General features: G+C 36.1%; 1 protein-coding gene across 5 annotated transcripts in view; it reads left to right on the top strand.

The window, feature by feature from the left end:
* The window catches only part of bcas3 (BCAS3 microtubule associated cell migration factor), a 482,251-nt gene that overhangs the window by 340,993 nt on the left and 121,656 nt on the right, over positions 1 to 19,602 (top strand). Inside the window, exon 24 of one of the 5 annotated variants that reach the window (XM_086034858.1) lies at positions 1,260 to 2,252. The exons of the other annotated variants lie outside the window; for them this stretch is intronic. Coding sequence (XP_085890984.1) covers positions 1,260 to 1,351 — 92 coding nt within the window. The 3' untranslated portion in view covers positions 1,352 to 2,252. Of the gene's footprint in view, positions 1 to 1,259; positions 2,253 to 19,602 lie in introns of those variants that run through there. 5 annotated transcript variants of the gene reach the window in all.

Here is a 19,602-nt window from a genome sequence, read left to right on the forward strand (position 1 = left end):
GGGTTTATGGAATGCATTTGATGTTACTGGCTAACCATTTTAATCATGATAAACAGTTAGAGACATCCATCCATCCATTATCTATACCGCTTATCCTCACTAGGGTCGCGGGGAGTGCTGAAGCCTATCCCAGCTGTCTTCGGGCAGTAGGCGGGGGACACCCTGAATTGGTTGCCAGCCAATCGCAGGGCACACAAAGACAAACATCCGCACTCACAATCACACCTAGGGGCAATTTAGAGAGTCCAATCAGAGACATGTCTTCCATTATTTTAGTTACTGTATGTTATAGTACTATGTTAATGTTAACACTTTTAAGGTAATTTGAACTACATGGTGATATATTAGATTATTTTGAGTAAAAATATAGACACAGATGGTCAATCAGCTGAGTATGTTAAAGATTGCCCACAAAAATACTGTGATTTATGAAATCAGAATGAATCAATTATGTTTGCTATTATTGATGGGCCAAATAAAGCAATATGGTTACTTGTTTGTAGTATGTTGATTGCTCCAAATTAATTGTCTGCACTCATGATTAGCATAGGTGTTAGTTTGCTTTTTATTTTCATTTTTTGGCCTTTGCACTAATCATCATTGTTTTCTTTGTCTTTTCCATCTGGTGGTTTTATTGTGGTGATCAGGTAAGTGTGTGCTTCCCATCACTGAAACACTGTTCTGACTATTGGTCTTTCCACTGGCATCTTCTGCATTACTGTCAGACACCCGAAATAGTCCCACATGGGACTCTCATTTTTGTTCTAAAATCTTTACTCAAGTATATTACAACATATCTGAGAACAATTTATTTATTTGACTGCCCTTTTGCCATAATCCCTATAACAGAAGTTGTCGCTTGTGCCGACGCGGGAGTAGAAAGAAGCCTAAAAATAAGCCTTTCACCAAGTAGGCTGAGATTAATTTTGGCCACCTCGCGAGCACGTCACACGCACGAGGGCCGATAGTGGGCCGGACTAAAATACACCTCCGGCCATGCTTAGTTAAGCCATTCTTTAGAATTTGTCGGCCTAATCCGCCCCCCGCCCCACCCACAAAATGGGCATCCGGCCGGGCCGGAGGGTCCGACCACTCCGGCCCAGCGACGTACTGCCCAGCGCTGCAAACCAAAAACCAATTCAAGATGACGAGTCTATAAAACGGGCTTGAGCTGTGAGGCAAACAAGTCAATAATCCGATGAAGCAGGAAGGAAAACTGAGTGAGTGAAAACTGACCTCACTAATTACATTGGCCACAGGTGTGCAGCTGGAGGGAACGCCCCCCTCGCTCCAACTGAGCTGCAGAGCGAGCGAGCGAGAGAGAGAGCAACACAACAGAGCCAAACCATGACAGTCTGGACTAGACTACTCCATCAAAGACCCGATGTCATTATTTTTGGCTGATCAATCAGATGCTGCTCAAATGGTGTTTTTCATTGTGTATGTTCCTAGGTTGGTTGGGTGGTGGTCAAAGCTGTGATAGTAGAAGATGATAAATAATATAGTTGTGGGTTGCGTGGGTGTAAAGTCAACACAACTATGCTCACATGAAAAGTGGTCATATTTTTATCCTCACCGAAATGTGTTTGTGCATTGTGTATGAGGGCATAAAATCATATGTATTTTATTTTTGAAGGCAGCTCTGCTGCTGAATTTTCCTCTTGTTTAGAAATAGCATGTGAACCTCCCTGTCGTGGAATAAGAAGGACGGGAGAAAGCTACGAACTAAACATGACATGTTGATGCTGTCCATTTGTGCGGAGTAGTGTGTGGATATGAGTGTGAATGTGCCTGATTTTATGTATTCATGAATTCCTGCATCACAACGTGGATGTTGTCTTTTGATGAGAGGTACAGATATTGAACAGGAAAAGACATTAACATTTCACCAACACCTATCCTTTATTGTTTCATCTCTCATCATCAATTTTTTGCTTTTGGCATGACACTGTGCGGGGTGGTAACAGTATTTGGCACAGCCACATTGTCATACAAAAATTATGTTCGAAACAAATACACGGTATATTAAACTCGTGTTGACTCATTTGCAGCTTTTGAGCAAACTGTCAGTCTTCAGCAATTTAAGTTGAAGACCATCTGAGGCTCTATAAGGAAATAATTCTATGCACTTTCTTAATGAAACACCAGATAAAAACAAGATGTATTCTACAACTTAATATTTCACATTGTTAACTTACAATGACATTAACACCTCATGCACAAGTAGCGGAGTATAAAGTGTACAGTCAAAGTGAGGAATTTGTTCACATTAAACTCTAAACCCTTTGATGCACAACATGGGTCAAAAGTGACCCGGTTGAGTTTTAATTTTCTATATCTTTGCTATGAACTAATTTTAGTATTCAGTATTCAAAGTATTTATCAATTTACTTGTTTTTGATCTTTTAACTTTTTGATAAAAAAAAACATTTTTGATACACTAAAAATGACCCATGTTTAATGCATGTATTGCTTAGTGTTTCGATGATATATCTTTAAAAAAAAACCTTATTTTTCATCAATTAATATGCCAAGTATGCATTGCCGGATTTTCCTATAAGCTATAAGCCGCACCGTTATATAAGCCGCACCCACTCTATTTTAGAACATTTTGGAAAAAACATTAAATAAGCCGCACCGTTATTTAAGCCGCATCTATGTTGACAACTTTTATATTTACTGCATTTACAGAATGATTATGAACTGTAAATGTACATGTATGTACCTGAGCACATTCTTTCCTAACACTGCAGCAACGTTGCTGATTAAAACAGAAGAGAACCAAGAGAAAATAAACAGTACTTATCGTCATTTCACTGCCAACTGCTGTTCCAGTTTGTCAGCTAATGTCCACCAGACTCCACCATCTATTGTTGTACTACATTCTACATATGCACCTGTTTTGTTTTATATTAATAAAGTCAGCCAATCTAACACACGACGTGCTACATAAACAATAGCATTTCACATCGAAACAACAGAACAGACGTAATATCAGCCAATCGCATTCATGTGCACTTCAGGGATGTCTAGGAAAACATAAAATCAAAGCATTACAGCACCTAATGCAATAACCTAGTCTATGACGCCCTCGCCTGTTGAACTCCTCCACCTGCAGTCACATCCAGTTAATGGGAAATGTATTGTATTGAATTGTACTGTCATTCCGGTTAGAGCGCCCCGAGCGGTGGAAGAAAAATCCACATAATCGCCGCACCAGATTATAAACCGCCATTCTGAGCCATTCAAAATCTAAGAAAAAAATTGCGGTTTATAATCCGGAAAATATGGTAAATATCTTGTTTTTCTTTAGCACAAATAATAATTTTTATTGGTCTTTTCTTACATAATGAACAAGCACAGCTTTTGTATTTGGAGATCAAGTTTAAACACATGGGTCAGAAACAACCCACATCCATTTACAGTGAAAGCTGTGTGAAATGTGTTCCCCTTTGCCCATCTGATACATGTAAGTCTTATTCTTCAATTGCTCTAATGTTACCTACAACACTTGTGAAAAATGATTGTAAATATTATTTGATTAGGTTTAAGGTTACCCTGACAGAGTACTTTTCAGAAGTAATTACTATTGGCTAGCTAGCTGTTGCCATATTCTATTTTAGTGAGATATTCTATTGAAAGTGAGCTAACTCTTAACTCAACTTTATATAAATGCGTAAGTATGTATGTGTATGTATCTTGATGTGCCTGTGAAAATATTGTGCTTCAGATTTTTTTGAAGTATGGCTGTTCGGAGATATAATCCTGAAATGGTTGCATCGATTCTAGAAGGACAAGACTGGGACGATAAGGAGGCAATTTGGAGGTTTAAGACCCCGAAGAAATGTCCTTGGTCTCTAGGTCCCTCTTCCTCTACCCCGCCTTCCTCAAATACTTACAAATCCTACCAGGAGTTCCCTCACAAGCCGGTAGGGCACCGGGCAAAGAACCTCGAGGTGGGCCATGGTTCTCTGGTACAATTTGCTGAATGATGTCACCCTCAATGCCTGTAAAAACCTAACAGCACAACACCCTGATTAAACGGAACCGAACCAAGAGAAAATAACCAGTACTTATCTTCATTTCACTTTCCGCTGCAGCCTCCAACGTCTCACCATAGATTCATTGATGCTAAGCTTGCGTGCAGTTGCGCAATTTCCTGCCTGGATAGCAAGAGTGGTGGCCGTCACCTTAAAGCTTTCATCATATGAACTTCTTCTTGTGGGTTCTGTTGGATTTTGGCTTACATTTAATAACTGAACACACTCCAGTTTCTCAGTTAATGTTCACATTTTATTGTTTTACTTCCGCATACCACCTAATTAAACACCTAATGCTTAAGCTAGTGCATAGTGCCCTCACCTGTTGAACTCCTCCACCTGCAGTCACATCCTGTTAATTGTGTCATCAATACATAACAGTTCCCATGATGAAGGGGCGAGAATTTGAAAATAATTAACTGTTTGTAATTTGTCTTCCGTGTTCTATCTGCTAAAGAAAAAAGTAGTGTATTCTTCTTTGCATTATTTTTTTTCCTTAGTTTTGATTCTAATTTCTGTTAGAGCGCCCCTAGCGTTGGAAGAAAAATCCGCAGAATAGCCATTCTACCGAATTGGTTTTAATTGCTGTCCCACAATGAAAATCAAATTTTAAAAAACAATGAAGTGTTCAGACCTTGCATATTTAGTAATATCTTGTTATGATCTACTTTACCACAAGGCATTAATTGAGATACTATTAAACCGAATGTATAAAAAGTCATCTTTTATATGTCACTTCCTATTGAGCGGTGGCTGTCCCAATCTCTAACTCCTAAATTTCAATTCATGAAAAAAAAAGGGAGAAGTTTTTTGCCAATTTAAAAAATGCTTTACTTTAATAGAACATGTTGGTTGCTTTTAAATGTATGGTGAAAGATTTACATTTATTTTGATGATTTTTTTCAAATGAGAAGTTTTAATGTAAAAAAACTCTCCCAACTTTTCATGTCACTACCGAAACGCAAAGAGTATTTGTCTCTAGGCAGGGCTTGGTTTTAGCCACATCCCCAGAAATTTCACCAGTAAGAGACATTACCGTCATATTCATCACTGGGCACTGTTTTATATCTCTGTATACATGCTCAAAACTGTCTGTGGTAGCCATTTTGTGCCTAGCATTGTTGAGTATTATCAGCAACTATCATAAAACGTCACTACCAAAACGGTCACTACCGAAATGTTTCGGTAGTGACAATATGATTTTTATTTTTGAATAAAGTAAGTTTTAAATAATATAATACATAGATTCATATGTCATACATAGATCTTTCTAATTTTAACAATATTATATTCCATATTTTATCAAAATTTGAAGGGAAAAATAACCCCAAACCGGTCACTACCGAAACATACAGATAGGTTTCGATTGTGACATAATGGTTTCGGTAGCGACAATATGATGTTTATTTTTGAATGAAGTAAGTTTTAAATAATATAATACAATCTTTCTGATTTTAACTATATTCGATTCCATATTTTATCTTAATTTGAAGGGAAAAATAAAACCGAAACTGTCTCCACCGAAACATACAGAAAGGTTTCGGTTGTGACATAATGGTTTCGGTAGTAACAATATGATGTTTATTATTTAATATCGTAAGTTTTAAATAATATAATACATAGATACATATGTCATACATAGATCTCTCTGATTTTAACAATATTCTATTTCATATTTTATCTTAATTTGAAGGGAAAAACACCAAAATGCCAAAAAGCCTAGCAGAGACAGAGTGCAGGCGAAGGGTTACAATGACCCAGTGAAATCCAAAGAATATTTAATAAAGGAAAGAGAAAGAAGTAAGAGATGGAAGGAAAAAGGAAAGCTGAAGTCTACCGATGAAGTATCCAGCAGAGAGCAAGGGAAAGTCAGAAGAGCATGGAGCAAAAGACAAGACCACCAGATGTCTCTCAAAAAACAGAGAGAGAGGGAACATACATACAGGGAAATGTATGTTACAAAAATGTTTGTCATTCCAATTAAATTTTCATTTGGAAGGTGAAACCACAGTTTTTCAATGATGAAGAGCCCTGTGATGGACAGGTGACCGGTCCAGCGTGTACCCTGCTTTTGCCCTAAGTCAGCTGCGATCAACTCCAACCCCCTGTGACCCTGAGTACAGCACAAAGCAGTAGAAAGTGGAAAAAATAATGTTTCATTAGTTCTAATACATGTTAAAAGTTAAAATGTAGCAAAACTAGTTAAGTGATTACAATGCTACCCTCACACAAAGTATCACTGCAACAGCAGCAACAATATGGTCACTAATGAAATGTTGCAGTCACTACCGAAAAAAAACAGATGTTTTAACAATAATAAAAAGTATTGAATTATCAACCAACAATGTTTGATAATGATTGTTTAAGGGTATGTTTGTTTTAATTAATGATGACTTTTGAAATCAATATGATCAACTTTCTACATTTTACAATGAAAAATAGCATATAAATTTTGATTTATTTCGGAAAAAGTCATATTAAATTTTCTTAAAAATTCATTTTGATTGGTTTTGATGTCAAAACCATATATATTAATTTATAAAAATACTCTGTAGGGGGGGGTGGAAAAAAATCTGAATCGGCTAGTAGAATTATTTTTATTCTTCTGTAATTGGTAGTGACACATTTTAGGGAAATGCAAGATATTAGGGAAAAGCTAGAAAATACGATTTGAAAATTGACTGTACTTTTACTATATTTGTGCCCCTTAAATATGGTGCAACATAAATACAATAAAAGTTTTTCTGAAATAAAATACAAATTTCACACATTTTCCAACTCTGATTTTGAACCAATTCAGTAGAATGGCCCATGTATATAAAATTATTATTATCATAGTGCTGTCAAACGATGACATTTTTATAAACTAATTAATTGCAACATTTCCCATAATTGTTCATGATTAATCGTATTTTTCAAGTACAATTTTTTTCACAAAGTTTGGAACCGATATTTACTTGAGTAATATCTTGGAATTAATGTGGAAAAAAAATAAAAGTATATTTCGATTTGAAGTTCTAATAGCTTTATTTGATCCTTGAATATGATTATTTTCCTCAACAACAGTTGAGCAATACACCAAAGACGTACAACTAATATGGTATTTGAATTTGGCTTTGCAAAGTGTGCAAATTATTACACATTTTATTTATTTCCCTTGATTTTTATCTCCCATTATTTTATTGAATTTTAATACTGTACCCTTAACATGAATAAGAGGATTGATTTTATTATGCAAATACTTTATTAAAGGGAAGTCAACCCAAACATACTCTTTTCAAAAATATGTTCTATGCAGGCCCAACAATTAAAACAAGGCATTGTGATAAATAATGCCTTTGTGGAATAAGAGTTAATCCACCTGTTTTTAGCCATCGCTAATCATGGCTCAGTTTCAGAAAACAGGTGAGCTGTGATCGGTTGTTACCTAAGCCCTGAGCAACTTTGATATCATTTTCACTTGACAAAAGTGACAAAATGTCACTTTTGTCAAGTGAAAATGACATTTTGTCCGCCCCGTGAGATGGCTAATAACAGGTGGATTAACTCTAATTCCACTAACACAATATTAATCAGAATGCCCTGTTTCAACTACTGGGCCTGCATAGGAATATTCGTGAAAAAAATGTCTTTGGGTTGACGGCTCTTTAATTGAAAAAAACAAGCATTGGATTAATTTCACACTAACAGCTCATTAGCCATTTTGAACACACACACACACACACAATAATTTACATTGGTGTTGTTTTGACAGATACTGTATATTTATTAAGCAAAGTTATGCACACAACACCGAGTCAGTTAGTTAGGCGTCATCAGCTGATCTAAAAATGTATATGTAAAACTCTTCTCTAAATTCTTCTTACTGGGTTGCTAATTGCAACACCCCAGAATCATAGAAGAACATGTTGTTGTTGTATGTTATTGTTTCTGTCATAATCAGAATCATATCTCTTCCAAGTGTTAACAACTCAAATAATGAAGTCAGCACCTCTCAACATCACATTTCTTAATGGAGTCCCCATTGCCTTTGTCCTGAATCATCCATTCCCATTAATTATTCACATGGAGAAAGGAAAACCATTTTAGTGTGTAACACTGATCTCAACCAACCTATGCAGTGTAAGTAATAAAATGCCCTACACTCAGACAACACAATAAAAGACATGGAGACAGAGGAGACGCTTGTTAAAAATGTAAGCAGACGGAAGCTATCTAAAAGACAGCAGAGGAGGAGGCAGCAATGGCCAGGGAGTCAGAAGATACAGCAGCAACATTTTAGTGTCTGGGTTAATCAGGAAAACAGGCCAATAGCAGCTGGTACACCACCATACACACCCGGTCCATTGAGGGCACCTGTCTAAGCAAAGCCTGAGTTGATGTGATGTGTCCACAATGCAGTAGCTTGTTGCTAATTGGGATTAACACCCACTGCATTAAAGAGACATAAGATATTTCTGTCCGTTTTGACTCCAGTGCAGAGACCTCTCTGTCAAATGCTCACATGATTTTCCTCTCCACATCATATATGAAAACTGATATTGTTTTCTGAAGTAAATTTTTACTAAAATATTAAGTGATCATGGGGTGAGGGTAATCTATTCTTTTGAACTGTCACTCCTTCCTACAAAGTTTAAGTGTGCAGTCAAAATCATTTACGTTGTCTTGTGCAATTCAAACCAACTAGCTTGTGTAAAGGGAATAGCTTGGAGTAACTTTTTTTTTAATTTTACATTTTCGAAGGGGGGCTTTCCTAAGGTATTAGATCCATGAACTGGTAATGCTGTATTGAATATTTATTGACTGTCTGCTTGCCCCTTGCTGACCTGCCTGACATGCTAAGTTCCCGGCTCGCTGGAGACGCCATGTCGCTTTACATCAGGCCAGCCACCCGTGAGGCTCCCCTGCATTTCCTGTGAATAAACTCACACACAGTGGGGGAGAAAGAGAGGCCAGGGCACAGGGCCACTGGGTCTGAGATGAGGAGAAAATAGAAGTGCAAACACACACACACACACACACACACACCCCACACACGCACACACACACAACACACATGCACACATTCTTTCTATGATGACCAGCACCTACACTGCTTGTGTTGTATAATAAACTCCCATACTCAGAGCTCAGTCAATTTAATCAACCTAAAATCATATTTTTAGTTACAGTTTGCTGTAAATGTGTTTAGTCACATTATTTAAACCACATACTGTACATCATGTCAGCAAGTAAGAATAATGATTATTTCATTAAATTATATATTATATTTGTGAAGACAGAAAGATGTATGATGACATAAAACATTTTACTACTTATCAGAATTCCCCAGTCGAGCATTTTATGCATTTAGTGTGGTGTTGATCCTGTCAGAATTTCAATAGCCCCAAATTTGTTTTAACAAATGCTTCGGTCATTTTCTACATTTCTCTTTGGATAACATATAATTTCAGGTAGGGTTTAATGTATATGGTCTTGTGAAAGTAAGAGAAAAATGTAAAGAAAGATAAACAAAGATAACTAAAATGACTTCATCTCACATGGATTGGTCAATTAATAGGCTGTCATAGCGTTGCAATACTACTGGCATTTGGTGGTTTTACTGGAGTTGTGTAGTGGTTATGCAAATTTTATTGCATGCTAAGACTGAACATGATAACGTAATTGAAGCAATACACCCTAATGACACACTTCTCTTGCTTTAACTGATCACATTTTTGGATGTTGAAAATTATCAGCAACATATGACATTTCAGCAGTGACTTTTATTGGATATGTAAGAAATCTTTGTACAACAACAACAGCTTAATAATGATGGTTTTGTGAATAATGCTTTGAAGCACTCGCCCACCAATGATCACCCCCAGCTGGCATCCTTCTGTCTGCGGCTCATTACTAGCATCAGGGATTCCTAATGTGTTAAAACTCAGTAGGGTGGAAACGTCAGCTAACGGACTTTGAGTCTCCAACGGCTTAAACATATTTATGCAAGTGTTGGCCTCTCCTAAGGACAGTTTAGCACTGACTCGAGAACGACAGGGCCTAGAAGAATTACTCTAAATCATGGTCCCTTTTAGGCCATTTACGAGGAAGCGAGCAGGAGCATTGCTGACTACCTTTGCAATCACAAATTAATGGGGTTACTGAAAATCTGTTTGCTCCACTCGTTCACTGTGAAGTCCAGGTTCATATGCACTTGGTAAAATTATTGATTTTTAGCCAAACTATAGATGCAGTTACACTCCGTGCTGATGATCATTTCAGCTCGTTAAGTGGTGGGGTCCATCAGGGAAGAGTGGCTTGTTTGTGCTTTCTACTTGCAACTTTCTTATTGTAATTGGCTAATCCTAACCCTAACCCTGAGTGATGAAAGAGATTACTTTGCAGCTCTGTACAACTCAGATGACAGAACATATTTTTTTGCCCTAAAATCTGTCTTGACTCATTGTCATGTCACTAAAAAGCAGAGAGAAAAAATCCCTGAATGCTTCTTGAGTCTTTCAACAGAATAATTTTTCCCATTTTACTCTATAGATCCTCTTGGAATTAGTGTACACTGGTTCTAAGCAATGACAAGTATGGTAAGAATTGGTGAAATAGATTATTTTGCCATGCTTTGATTTGTTTGAAAATATACTCTGCTGTTCAGGCCATTGTTATGAATGCATTAATCGGTTACATTCATTAAGTTTGATTGAACTAATACACTACTGTACTTCTTATGGATGGCCTTCACGCGCACTTAAAATACATACTATTTTAGGGTGACTTTCATAAGGATAACAAAAGGCATGATTAAATACTATAGCATGTTGTTTGCTTAAGATCACTCTTCACTCCGTGGGATACGGGCTTTACCTCTGTTATTTTCTGTAGTTTATTTTGTTATTGTCATGGACTAACAAAATACATTATTTTCAGTCAACAGGTACTGCTATTTAAATGTGACCCAAGTACATTATCGCTGGCGTCGGGCCAAAACCTCATTAATCACATTTTGGTGAATTTATTATTATTTTTTTTAATCTATATTATTGGTCTGTCCACACACATGGGTGTTACTTTGACACATTATTAATCAATCTAAAGTGTTGAAAATGACTTGCTCTCTTTCACAATGCAATGCAAATGTTTGAACAAACTTTCAAAAGTCTAATTTCAATTTAATTGAATAGGTTTGATTTAGTGCATTCACAATTGTTAAGGTATTTTATTGTTCCTATATTGCCCTAAAGAATCAGTATACATTTTTAACATACTGTACTAATTTGTTTATTTAAAAGGGACAGTGCATTGCTATTAATTTGAACATTTATATTTGAATATGACAGAATTAGCCAACGGCTACTTTCCATCTGCAGTCCCTGGCAGGTCAGAAGAAGTCACATTACAATAACAACAACAATAAAGGAAAGAAAAAAACAAATTAACACGGTGTGTCGTGTGTCAGTTGTTCAACTGACACACGACACACCGTCCACACTATTCCAGACTATAGTTGTTCAACTGACACACATATATATGAGCCATTCTACCAAATTGGTTGCAATTGCTGTCCCACAATGAAAATCAAATTTTAAAAAACAATGAAGTGTTCAGACCTTGCATATTTAGTAATATCTTGTTTTGATCTAATTTACCACAAGGCATTAATTGAGATACTATTAAACTGAATGTATAAAAAGTCCTCTTTTATACGTCACTTCCTATTGGGAGGTGGCCGTCCCAAACTCTAACTCCTAAATTTCAATTCATGAAAAAAAAAATGTTTTTGCCAAAGATTTTTGCCAATTTAAAAAATCCATCCATCCATCCATTATCTGTACCGCTTATCCTCACAAGGGTAATTTAAAAAATACTTTACTTTAATAGAACATTTTGGTTGCTTTTAAATGAATGGTGAAAGATTTACATTGATTTTGTAGATTATTTTTGAATTAGAATTTTTATAGAAAAAAAAATCTGTCCCAACTTTTCATGTCACTACCGAAACGCAAAGAGTATTTGTCTGTAGGTTTGGCTTGGTTTTAGCCATATTCCCAGAAGTTTCACCAATAAGAGACATTACCTTCATGTTCATCACTGGGAACATGGCGAGTAATTAGTTGGCAGCATTATTAAGTTATGTGCCCTTCAAAGTCTGAAAATCAGCATGTGGTTTTAAGGACCGTCACTAACGAACACCTCATTTCGGCAATAAAATGAGCACTTTTGATTTTAATGCTAAATGTACTGTTTTCTATCTCTGTACACATACTCAAAACTGTCTGTGGTAGCCACGTTTGCCTAGCATTGTTGAGTATTGTCAACAACTATCATAAAACGTCACTACCGAAATGTTTCGGTAGTGACATAATGGTTGCAGTAGTGACATTATGATGTTTCTTTATGAATAAAGTAAGTTTTAAATAATACAATATATAGATACATATGTTATACATAGATCTTTCTGATTTTAACCGTATTCTATTCCATATTTTATCTTAATTTGAAGGGAAAAATAAAACCGAAACAGTCATTACCGAAACATGCAGAAAGGTTTCAGTTGTGCCATAATGGTTTCTTTAATGACAAGAAGATGTTTATTGTTGAATAAAGTAAGTTTTACATGTGTATCTATGTATTATATTATGTCATGCATGGATCTTTCTGATTTTAACAATATTCTATTTCATATTTTATCTTAATTTGAAGGGGAAAATCAAACCAAAGCTTTGACTACCGAAACATACAGATAGGTTTCACTAGTGACAATATGATGTTTACTTTTTAATAAAGTAAGTTTTAAATAATATAATACGTAGATACATATGTCATACATAGATCTTTCTGATTTTAACAATATTTTATTTAATATTTTATCTTAATTTGAAGGGAAAAACACTGAAATGCCAAAAAGCCTAGCAGAGACAGAGTATAGGCGAAGGGTTAGAATGACCTAGTGAAATCCAAAGAATATTTAATAAAGGAAAGAGAAATAAATAAGAGATGGAAGGAAGAAGGAAAGCTGAAGTCTACCAATGAAGTATCCAGTAGAGAGCAATGGAAAGTCAGAAGAGCATGGAGCAAAAGACAAGATCACCATATGTCTCACAAAAACAGAGAGAGAGGGCCAATACATACAGGGAAATTTCTGTTACAAAAATGTTTGTCATTCCAATTACATTTTCATTTGGAAGGTGAAACCACAGTTTTTCAATGATGAAGAGCCCTGTGATGGACAGGTGACCGGTCCAGCGTGTACCCTGTTTTTGCCCTAAGTCAGCTGCGATCAACTCCAACCCCCCAACCCTGAGTACAGCACAAAGCACTAGAAAATGGAAAATATAATGTTTCATTGGTTATAATACACGTTAGAAGCTGAAATATAGCAAAAGTAGTTAAGTGATTACAATGCTACACACAATGTATTACTGCAACAGCAGCAACAATATGGCCACATCTGAAATTTTGTAGTCACTAATGAAAAAACTGATGTTTTAACAAAAATAAAAAGTATTGAATTATCAACCAACAATGTTTGATAATGATTGTTTAAGGGTATGTTTGTTTTAATTAATGATGACTTTTGAAGTCAATATGATCAACTTTCTACATTTTACAATGAAAAATAGTATATATTTTGATTTATTTCGGAAAAAGTCATATCAAATTTTGTTAAAAATTCACTTTGATTGGTTTTGATGTCAAAACCATATATATTAATTTATGAAAATACTCTGTAGAGGGGGCATGAAAAAAAAATCTGAATCGGCTTGTAGAATTATTATTTATTCTTCTGTAATGTGTGTTTCGGGAGTGACACATTTTAGGGACGGGTAAGATATTTGGGAAAAGCTAGAAAATACTATTTGAAAATTGACTGTACTTTTACTATATTTGTGCCCCTTAGATATGGTGCAACATGAATACAATAAAGGTTTTTCTGAAATAAAATACAAATTTCACACATTTTCCACAACTGAATTTGAACCAATTCAGTAGAATGGCCCATATATATATATATATATATATATATATATATATATATATATATATATATATATATAGTCTGCTTGGACTATTGGGAAGTATCCCAATACCACATTAAAACACTGGTATCGGTATTTGCGAGTACTTACAAATTTTTTTCATGTGTGTGTGTGTTTGTATGTATGGGGGGGACGGTGGGGTACAGGAGATATAATGTTGGCGATATGTAACTACTTCAACATAGAAACTCCAGCTAGAGTAAATGTTGCACGAGGCAGAACTAAAGTGGCCAGGTTCAATACGTTAAACCTGATGCAACATTTGAGAACGAAACATGTGAACAAGCACCAAGAGTTTGCGGCGGCGGTAGCAGCGGCAGAGAGCATGAACAAGGAGAATGGACCGCATCTACAAACCCTGCTCAATTTTGGATTTTGGAGTTGAACTTGTTGGATTTTTCTACTGCTTGTTTTTGGTTTTGGAAGTGGATTTGGGAGCGGAAGTTGTTGCGATGGGTCACTAGTACTCAAAACAAACTTTTATAATAATATCTTATAGCTTTTGTAATTAATCCGACACAATCTCTCTCAAAGATACCTCGTGTATATTATATCTTATTTTTTCCTGTTTCACAAAGGTTTTCAAGTCTGACCAAGCCATGATAGCAATGGTTGTACATCCAAGTGAGTATGCAGTTCTTAAGAGTTACGAAAAAAAAAGAGAAAAAAATGCTCATATATATATATATTTTTTTTTTTCTCCAAAAGTCTGGTATTGGTACAGTATCGGTATTGGCCGATACCGCACAGCTGGGTATTATATATATATATATATATATATATATATATATATATATATATATATATATATATATATATATATATATATATATATATATATATATATATATATGTACGTATGTACTTTGAAGAAACATTCTAGCAACACTGTCTGGAAGTAACGATCATATTTGTCTAAAATTATTCTGATTTAACCGTACAGTTTTACACAACATTTTAACATATTTTTTAAAAGTTAAATTTGATTCAAGGGTGATGCCAATATATTTTAATTCATTCAAGCTGGAGCTCCTCACCTTTAAGAAATATATTTGACCTTGACAACACTTTTGGACGCTTGGAGAATACCAATTGTTTAGCAATCCTTTTCGCAATATATTTTTAAAACGATGGATAATATACTGGCGGCACGGTGGTCAACTGGTTAGCACGTCCGCCTCACAGTTCAGAGGTCGTGGGTTCGATCCCGGCTCCGGCCTCCCTGTGTGGAGTTTGCATGTTCTCCCCGTGCCTGCGTGGGTTTTCTCCGGGCACTCCGGTTTCCTCCCACATTCCAAAAACGTGCATGGTAAGTTGATTGGACTCTCTAAATTGCCCCTAGGTGTGATTGTGAGTGCGGATGTTTGTCTCTGTGTGCCCTGCGATTGGCTGACAACCAGTTCAGGGTGTTCAGGGGCCGACTGCCCAAAGACAGCTGGGATAGGCTCCAGCATGCCCCGCGACCCTTGTGAGGAGAAGCGGTACAGATAATGATGGATGGATGGATAATATACTGATTGGCTGGTTATTCCTTACATCCAATGTGTTACTAGATTCAAACACAGGACTAATTGTGGCAATTTTTCATGCCGTGGAAACAACTGAGTTTTTAATTGACAAGTACATTTTCAGGTTTTGATTCCTTTATATATGAATTCCCTAATTTATTTCTGAGCTTGTAATATATTAATAGTATAATTAGTAATATATTTTCCTGTGTACAGATGATTTGTGAGTTGTTCCAGAATGGATTTTTTTTTTCAGTATAAAATTCAGTTGCCACAACAACAGGATTGTTCACCAATTGATAATTGATTTACAATTATAGCTCCCTGCCTTTATCTATATTACCAGTAATTTTATAGCTAGATAGACGAACAGGAACACTGCAGCACCGAAGTCATCCTACAATGGCGGCAGACATAATGCCTTTTTTTTTTTACGATTCCAAGCACTCGTCCTGCCTAACACAAACGCTCAGTTACAAGGCAACTCGTTTTCAAAAGATTACAATTTCTGAAGTACTTACTAAAACATTGTGATAAATGAAGAAATTCAAATGTCAAAAGTGTTGTTTACTTGACCACGGTGCTGCATGTGTAAACATATGAACAGTATGTCGATGGCTGTCATGGTCGCCAGACGTAATTAACGTGTACACTTGCAGAAGGCACCTGTATATGGGCCTCTAATGTTGATTTTTGACCCAACAAAAACATTACTGGCATATAACCCAATAAATATTCGGTTAATTTGAACCAATTTATAAAAAAGAATCCAGAATTTTTACCCAACACAAACGACCCAAAAATTGAGTTTATGAAATAACCCGACTGTTTTTAGAGTGCATGTGTCCCAGTTAGCAGTAGGTGGGACCCAGCTAATTGTAGTTGGAGCCTTGCTAGCGATGGTTGAGGCCTGGCTGGCCATGGGTGAGACCCAGGTAGCAATGGAAGCAGCCCGGGTAGCAGTGGAGTTACCACAGGAATGAGCCAAGGTACCAATGAATATAGTCCAGGTAACACTAAAGCCAGTCCAGGGAGCAGTGGTTGAAGTCGAGGTAGCATTAAGGGTAGTTCTGTCAGCAATGGATGTTAGCCCAAGTAGCCGAGCATCAAAGTGGTTAATGTTCTTTAGCATTAGAGGTAGCTCCATTTAGAAATTGATGTAGCCTAGCATCCAGGTGGTTAATGTCCTGGTGCACTCTAGTTTATTTAAACATCACCAGCAAGTAATAATGACGAAAAGAAGAAAACATTGTTAGGTTACATGTGTTGCTTGAGTTGCATTGCCCCGGAAAAGAAGGGCTTTAAAAGACAATGCATGTGATTGTGTGAAATTGACATGTACTTTTACAAAGTATTGGAACAATGAGGCCATTTTCTTATTTTTGCTGCAGACTGAAAACATTTGGGTATAACAACAAAATGTTAATGTAAGACAAAGACCATTTATTTCCAAGAATTTACATCAGAAAAGGCTAGTTCTATCTTAGAACTTAGAAAGCATTACCCATAACAAAACACAAAATCATTTGGTAAGCAACAGTATTGGAACAGATTAAAATTAAATTAAATCAAAAATATTGACCCACTGACATCACCAATTTTTTTGCTTAAAATGTGTATATTAATATTCAAATATGTCTGTACTAGAGTTCCAAGATAGCTGAGGCCAAAGATCAACTCATGCAAATTAATATCTGCTTCTGTCTTTGTGTTAGTCTACAAAATTCTCTGCTGGCCCATGTAACTTTGCTGTTTAAATTAAATTTAAATTAAATTTAAATTTTAAGTTTAAAGTTAAAGTTAAATTTAAATTAAATTTAATTTAATTAAATTAAATTTAATTTAAATTAAAACCACTAGGAATCACATTTCAAACATTTCAGTTGTGAATATATTATGATGAAATACCAACTGGGTGGTCAAAATCATATGTAACTATTGTATAACATGAAGGGGATCGTGACTCATAGTAACTCTACAGTAGCCTAGTAATAATGACGTGGGCTTTATTCATGTTTTTAGTTTGAAATCAACAATTAATTTCAAACTTAACACAGGTTTGTTTTTATGTACTATCACAATTCGACATGTACATATAATATGTGTGGTGTTTGATTTAATGTACCTCATTGTTTATTTAAGTTCTTGTATTTTTCATGTTGTTTTATCTTTTGGGGGACATATGATGACAAGTGTTTCCAGTAAGCGCATTCAAGGAAGAAACACCTGCCTCCAAGGTTAACAACTATAATTTGGATTAGCACTAGATTTCACACTGTCGCTCTCTTGGCCTATGTTTCACCCCACCTATTCCATGTTCCTGCTGACAAACAATTGGCTGAATAATACCTTGCAGGTAGATGTAAAAAAACAAAAACAAATCTAAGCAAAGATTGGAGGGTTTTGGGATATTTTGACTTTAAAAATGCATGACAACTAAAACATGTTTTTATTGGTGGATTAGATAGACAGGTGCCTTACGAGACTTTACACAATCAGCATTTTTTGGGCCGATGACCTATCTTCCAAACACCGAGTTTAAATATACTGATCACAGATCCGATCACAAGATAGAGCAATATGTCTTTTTAAATAACGTTTTTACTACATACATTTGTGTACTGTTTACGGAGTATCCCCAAAAGTATGTTTAAGGATTTGTGCCTATGTTTAACAATCTTTGCCATGCCCCAATGAAAGAAAGGGGAAAAAAGGAGTGTGATTTGAATATGAAACTTTTATTTGTTGACAAATGAGCAGAACTGGGTTTTAATAACAATTTAGCTACTTTCAAAACATGCAGTAGATAAAATTACAACTACAGTGCACTTTAGTTGCAACCTTTTCAAAATGATTTCAAAGAACCTGTGACCCGATGAGCCCGAGCTGCATGATGGCAGTATGAAGTGAAGTGGGATACTGATGTTATATAGTAGTCATATTAATGATGGATAAGGAACTTAACAGTCTCATATACCTTTATTTGTTTCACAATGTTCATTTACACAACATTAAAACTGTATAATTGTGGACAATGCAATGAGTTTAGTAAAATTACGCTCGATCAATTGCCTTGCATCGTCCAGCGCAACTTTGGTTCACTTCCTGTCTTTTATAGCGTAATGCCAAATTCTTAGTATCCTGATGACTGTAACTTTGCCCGATGTAGAGTGGTCTTTCAAGCAAAATACACACAAAGACAACTAAAAGAGCACCCATTGTGGTGGGATGAGACGGTTATTACACCTGCTGGAGTGGTGTGAGAGATTGAAACTGAATTGTCGATACTTCTAATGCCACTAAAATAGATTCTCAAACTTAAACATTGATACATTTGACACAAAGTACTGTATTTGTATCGCACCAGAAAGGAAAGCTGAATGGGTATCAATTAGCAGATATAAACTTAGTTCACACGGCAGGATAATCAGCCTAATTTTAGCCCCGGATTTCCCCTCCTGACAATCGTAGGTCGGTGCCGTGTCTCGTAATGGCTCCAATGATAATATCAGATAATCCTGCCATGTGTGGTGTGCTCAGCCTGATCTTGGCCGCTCAGAAGGACATCCAACCTCAAATCGGGGCTACTCCACATGTTGGATTGTGTGTGCTGTGCCCCGAGGACAAACAAGCATACAGCCGGTAGACAGTGATGTATAGCCAATCAGAAAGCAAGGTGACGGGGTGGCGAAGAAGCGTGGTGGGAATCCAAAATGAAAACAATCATGGCGCAACAAAGCCCAACGTCTTTTATTTTTGTGTCACTTTTTTTCACTAAAAATAATTCGCAAACTAGCGCCATCGTAAAGACACGACTGAGACCCCTTCTGCCTTTTCATCTGTCATATTTGTTCACTCCGTAGTCTCATTTAATCTCGAGGGGTTTCGCGAGATTTTCCGTTTGACGTGAGAATATCTGTGAATGAATGTAGTTCGTGTGTGATGTGTTGATCTTGCCGTGTGGCTGAACACCACATATAATACATTCAAAACTGATTGGATTTTTTGGGGGTCTCTCAGAGT

Source organism: Filicampus tigris, chromosome 7, assembly GCF_054856515.1.
Source record: "Filicampus tigris isolate MCC_2025a chromosome 7, RoL_Ftig_1.0, whole genome shotgun sequence".
In the NCBI taxonomy this organism is placed as follows: Eukaryota; Metazoa; Chordata; class Actinopteri; order Syngnathiformes; family Syngnathidae; genus Filicampus; species Filicampus tigris.